The sequence below is a fragment of the Silurus aristotelis genome (genome assembly GCF_946808225.1).
Source record: "Silurus aristotelis genome assembly, chromosome: 9".
Taxonomy (NCBI): domain Eukaryota; kingdom Metazoa; phylum Chordata; class Actinopteri; order Siluriformes; family Siluridae; genus Silurus; species Silurus aristotelis.
This window is the reverse complement of record NC_139582.1, coordinates 11,547,654-11,554,106: the sequence shown is the minus strand read 5'-3', so window position 1 is coordinate 11,554,106 and position 6,453 is coordinate 11,547,654. Positions and strand designations below refer to the sequence as shown.

Below are 6,453 nucleotides of genomic sequence, written 5' to 3'. Positions count from 1 at the left end.
GGCTTTTATCACAAAGACATCAAGTCCCTCAACACACCTTCTTTTTTTAGGGGTTTATCATTTGTTTTAGGCTTCAAAGCAAGAAATTCAGACCAGACAGAAACACAGAAAGCAGGATTCACCAACAGTGAAATACCAGTCTTAACCCACTGAACCATCGGGAAGGACCGGCTGCGATGATTGTTCAGAGCAGGTCTATCTTTTCTTTTAAACCATCAACACAAGAATATAATGCTAATAACAGACATAGGAAGCAAACCCGTATCGTGACTAACAGGGACAAAGCAGGACTCGAGCCCTGATTCATACCATTAGCAAGGCACCAGCATTAACCCACTGGACTATCAGGAAGGACAAGCTGGGAAGCTTGTTTAGAGCAGGTCTATCTTTCTTTTTAACCCATCAAAACAAGAATATGAAGATGTAGGAATCAGGAATTTAACCTACCTCATGACTAGCAGACAGAAAGCCAGGTATGAACCCTGACCACCAACATTAGCAAAGTACCAGCCTTAACCCACTAAGCCATTAGAAAAAAACAGGATGGGAAGCTTGATTAGAGCAGGTCTATCATTCTTTTCGAACCATCAACACAAGAATTTAACGGTAAAAAAAGATGTAGGAAGCGAATACAGATGTAAGTAGCACAAGTTGAACCCACATTGTAAATAACAGGAAGAAAGCAGGATTCGAACCATGATCCCCACCACCAGCGAGATACCAACCTTAACCCATTGAACCATTGGTAAGGACAGGCTAGTAAGCTTATTTAGAGCAGGTCTATCTTTTTTTTCAACCCATTAAAAACAAAAATATATCGCTAAAGAAAGATGTAGGAAGTGAATCCTGATCCTGACTGGCAGACAGAAAGCAGGATTCGAACCCTGAACCCCACCAAAAGCAAGAAACCTGATTTAACCCACTGAACCATCAGGGAAGACAGTCCAGGAAGGTTGTTTAAAGCAGGTCTATCTACCTTTAAACCATCAACACAAGAATATAAAGCTAAAGAAAGATTTAGGATGCAGGAACATAACCTACATCGCAACTAGCAGGATTCAAACCCTGATCCCCACCATCAGCGAGGCACCAGCCTTAACCCACTCAACCATGGAAGAGATCAGACTGGGAAGCAGGTTTAGATGAGGCACAAGCCTTAAACCACTGAGCGACCACTGCTGAAAAGCATGTGTGCTTTTTGGAGGGTTCATACTTTGTTTCATGCCAGCGCAGTAAGAAAGAAGGCATGTAGGACTGGCTTTGAAACCTTATCACCAGCGTGGACTATATTAAGGACCATGTTCAGGCACAAGCCTTAACCCACTGAGCTACCACAGACGTGCTTTTTTTTGGTGAAGTTATCTTTCATTAAAGACCAGGAAATCAAGAAATTAATCCAACACAGAAAGGACAGAATTGAAAAGTTTTCAGAGGGGACAAGGTCCAGAAGTTTTATTTACCAACACAGCAACCAGCTAGACCAGGAATCAAACTCTCAAACTCATCCTTGTGGGGATACTGACATTAACCCACTAGGCTATCACAATCAATCAATCAATCAATCAATCTATCTATCTATCTATCTATCTATCTATCTATCTATCTATCTATCTATCTATCTATCTATCTATCTATCTATCTATCTATCTATCTATCTATCTATCTATCTATCTATCTATCTATCTATCTATCTATCTATCTATGATGTGAGGTCCAGTTAACAGCTAAAACAGGTAGAAGTAATAACTACTTTTTACTTAAGTACATGTCAGAGCCAAGACTTCTTTACTTTCACTTAAGTAAAAAAGTTTAATCAGTACTTCAACTTCTACCCGAGTATTTTAAAACATGAGTATCTGTACTTCTACTTAAGTAAAGGATGTGTGTACTTTTGCCACCTCTGAGTATGTGTATTGTAAGCTTTCTCTCCCTCTCTCCCTTTCTCTCTCTCTCTCTCTCTCTCTCTCTCTCTCTCTCTCTCTCTCTCTCTCTCTCTCTCTCTCTCTCTCTCTCTCTCTCTCTCTCTCTCTCTCTCTATCTGTCTCTCTTTTTTTCTTTCTCTTTGTAGGTTATTGGTGTGTAAATCTGCTCAGGCTGCTCCTCAGGTGGGACGTGACACAAATGCAGCAGCTGTAGATTTGGAGTCTTCCACGTCTTCACATGGAGCTCTGGCCCTCAACGGCCTGCACTCGTCCAGCATGGACAGTAACGGTGTGAAGTGCATCGGCATCTCAAGTGAGAGGGAAAGACTCGTCTCCAGTCCAACTGATGCCGCACACATGGTGAGAGACAGGCACTCTTTGTTTTATAGCCACTACAAGGGAATATCTTTGCAGCACTCGCAGGAATTGCAAGAGATACCAGTGTTAGCGTTTTTCATTAAGGCACAGTCTTTAATTTCCCTAAATGTCTGAAAATCAACTGAACGAATTTTTAAATGTTTTATTGCATTATTTGAAATGAATGCTTTTAAACTCACAGATCACTAAACTTAATGTTGTTGTTTTTTTTTCACATCAAGACAAGACATCTATATAACATTAAATATGCATAGATAAATCTATTAATAAAAATAAATAAGTAAATAATTCTTTATATAGGAAAACAAGAAATTAACCCCTCAGCGCCATGCCCGCGCGACCGATATCCCATTGTTTGGAGGTGTTCATGTTTAACAATAGATTAACTAAAAAAGAAGAAGAGTAGATCGAATAGCTTTTATTTGTCACATAAACAATACAGCACAGTAAAATTCGTTCTGATATGGCGCCCCTGGGGCACAGAGGGTTATGGGCTTTAACCTCGACTAGTAACCCAGCGCCTTAACCACTGAGCTACCACTCCCCTCGTAAGCATGACTAACTATACATCATTCTAAAGGTATAAGGCTCAAGCAGCGATTTTAGATCACTGTTTTTCAATGGAAAATGTATAACGAATGTATTTGCTGAATTTATGTAAACAGTACACAACAACAACATGCATAAAAAAAACGCACTACTTGCACAATTAGTGTATTAACGAGTCACAAACCCATCCACTGCGGCTAATCTTGGTTTATTAGAAAAGATGAGGCTCCACTGAACAACATGCCGTAAAGCATTTTTGCTCCAACTAAACAATAGTGTTGTAATTTAGATGGTTATGATTTTGTTTATGTCACAGTACTTCAGTTGTTGTATTGTTTGTATATGTTTCGGAATAACTTTTGCATAAAAAACGCCAACTTGGTGGTAAATAAAACTAATATTGCTGGTAGAATATAGTGTTACAAAACAAATGAGACCACCCACTTAAAAAAAAAAAAAAAAAAAAAAACTTTAAAAGAGGAAGCATCTCGTGCTTGAGCATCCACCCTATAGGCATTCTGTTCATTACCAATATATTTATGTAATCTATATATTGTCTATGTAGCATTTTGTCCCTGTTTTTTATAGATCTATTACTGTAGATCAAGCACATTAATATGAATGTGTGATTTCCTTTGCAGCTGCTGTCATAGAAAATAAACTTAACACATTCTGACTATTTAGAATTAAGATTTCACAGGTGTAGTATAATGACAGTCTGCCTACATTCGACATATTTTCTTATACTAAGATTTAATGTCAAAAAAAGTTTAGTACAGTTTAAGTTCATTTGTTGAAGCTAAACATCACCAATATATTAATTTATAAATGTTTTGTTTTTGTTAGATGGAAAACTTGCTATCTTCCTGTTCCCTAAACGAAACTCAGAGGTCCACGCTTCCTCTGGACGATTTTAGCCTGATGGAGGAACACCAGGTACCTTATTGTACTGAAGTCCCAGCAAATATAGGATAAAACGTGAGCAGCAGTCGTAAAAAAATCCAATCAGTGTATTCCGCTCCCTCTCAGGTCAAATGAAAAGAAATTCTATTTTCATTTTTGTTTTTATTTTGCATAGAGTTTTTAGTTAAGTACACATATTTACAGGGAATTTGCTGGACTCTATTACTGGGAGAGTTTTTGTTTAAACAAAAAGGTGTAATTCTGCCACGGACTGATTTCATCATTGGAAGGGGAATAAAGTGAAATTTTTTTATTTTCCTGCAGCACAAAGACACACTTCTTTTTTTCCTTTTTTTTCTTTTTTTTTTCTTTTTTTTTTCTTTTTTTGTGAAAGGTCCTGCTGCCTGCTCTCAGCCTGCCAATGATTTCACAACCCAATCCAGCGAAGACTTCAGCCTTTCTCTCCAGGGATTTTAAACGGCTTCTATTATCTCAGGATGTTTTTTCTTCCACAATATCAATCTATTTTTCTTTAAAACAGCCTTCGGGTTTTAAATCATTGCGGCTCTCCCCAAATCCTGGGGTTTACAACAGAAACCTACCTCAACCCGGAATGAATGTGTTGTAGGAAGCATTATTTTTTTGTTTGTTTGTTTGTTTGTTTGTTTGTTTGTTTGTTTTTGCATTTCGGTGTCAGTTTTTGTTTCTAACATTCAGTCAGAAAACAAGAAGACAACAAGGAGAACGGGTGCTGCCCTACCTCAAACACCGCGATCCACCGTTCAACTCCTCTCGTTTAAGGGAAAACGAGGAAAAATGTCCAACATATAGCACTTCAAAACGTTCAAGTCAATGTTCTACCTCAAGATAACAACACAGTTGTTGTCGTTGTGCTTTGTTTTTCATAATGAAACGTATTTCTTTTTTTTTCTTTTTTTTTTCTTTTTTTGTGCGTGTGCCTCATTCAAACTTCACAGATAAATATCAATTCTGCCATTTCTTTTCAACATTATGTAGAGTTTATATGTATTTTTTTGTATTTTTATTTTTAAACATGTAGTTCGAAAGACTGTTAGAGATGCATTGCACTTCTACTAATAATTTCAGGATCAATTTTTTATTCCATTTACCATGTGTTATGAAGAGAAAATGAGCTACTGTATATCAGACACGAACACTGTTTGTATGTATGTATGTATGTATGTATGTATGTATGTATGTATGTATGTATGTATGTATGTATGTATGTATACACATCCGTGTGGTGAACATCTGTAATCATATTGTCTGACAATGAGTATAGTGGGGGATGAATAATAATATGTGTGTACTGTAGGTATATAGATGCGGAAGTCGAGCACAGATTTATCACGGTAGGAATATAAATGGTGAGACGGCAGTGTGTCAGTAATATGATTTTGATATGGCTCATGCCGTTCGTCAACGTCACTGTGTGATAATTTCATCAGGAATAAATACATAAATAAATCCATCCAGCCTGGCCTGTCAAAGCAGACAGGAAGTTCAAGACCTGTCCATCAGCTGCCAAGCGAAGATCCTCCCCATCACTATACCAGAGAATAAATAGAGCTACACTACACACACACTAACACTTGCCAAGCAGGGCGTATTGAAGAAATGAACATCCTAAGGATGTGTTCATACTTTTTAGCCTTAACACGAATATTATTTATATTTTATACAGTGCATTCACATTAAAGCAAATATTAATGTTTCCTTAACAAGGAGACATATCATTAAAAGTTTAGCGAGCATTAGCAGATATTTTATCACCTCTATATCATTGTTCACCTTTCTGAAAATTGAACTACATTCCAAACATTGTTCGAGCGAAGATTTCTACATGATATTTATGATTTTTCGAGGGTTTGCAAACAAAGTGCCAAGACAGGTTCCAGGGAATTTTAACCAGCATTTATAATACCAAAAGTTTTTGACAAAGAAAATTGTATGGGGGTCTGGGAAAACTCTTTAGACAAAAAACTGAAAAGACTTTGATTTATTTTAGGATGCCAAATAGGACAAAAAAGAATTTTTTACCAAAATTTGTGCTACTGGTATATTTAGATTTTTTTTTTAAGTGTTTTGTTCTTCTTTGTACCACAGCAATTTGGAAATGATAAAAAAAAATAAAATCATAGTATAGTTTAGTATAGTATAGTATAGTATAATATAATGTTTAATGAAAAAGGTTGCTCCCTTACCAGCTTCTCTTTTTTCGCACTCAAAAAAAACAAAAAAAACCAGTTTATGTTAATGTACGGGTTATTTGTGATTTGGGAAACCAGCCAAAAATAACAAATCAGGTTTTGACCAAATTTTTTACTTTAATATATCAAAAATATATTTTACCAAAAAGACAGAGGGCAATATTTTTCTATAGGCTACTTTCCCTCCTTATTTGGCAAACTGCCTGTAATTATTATATTGTGTAATGATCCAGTTTAGCAAACAGCGATTAAAAGAGTTGGTCTGAGTAAAAGACGTTTAAAAAAAAACGTTGCCAGCTGATTGTAATTTTTTTCACAGAGTGAAAGTCTTGCTTTGATCAAGTGCTGAAGTGAAACACGTATCATAATAATGAGATTGTAATTCTACCATCTGCCAAAAAAATGCTTCTGCACTACAGTCAGTCTTTAAAGTCTTTAAGTACAATTATTCTCTTTTTCACAAAGATCTT

The 6,453-nt window shown here is 36.4% G+C and overlaps 1 protein-coding gene across 2 annotated transcripts in view; it reads left to right on the top strand.

Moving 5' to 3' along the window:
- igdcc3 (immunoglobulin superfamily, DCC subclass, member 3) overlaps positions 1-5,908 on the top strand; it is a 69,298-nt gene extending 63,390 nt beyond the window's left edge. Inside the window, exons 13-14 of one of the 2 annotated variants that reach the window (XM_083550868.1) lie at positions 2,069-2,282; positions 3,696-5,908. In XM_083550868.1, the coding sequence (XP_083406994.1) occupies positions 2,069-2,282; positions 3,696-3,824 (343 nt within the window). In that variant the 3' untranslated portion in view covers positions 3,825-5,908. Of the gene's footprint in view, positions 1-2,068; positions 3,319-3,695 lie in introns of those variants that run through there. The other variant, XM_083550867.1, reaches the window with a different exon arrangement.
- The last annotated feature ends 545 nt before the right edge of the window (positions 5,909-6,453 follow it).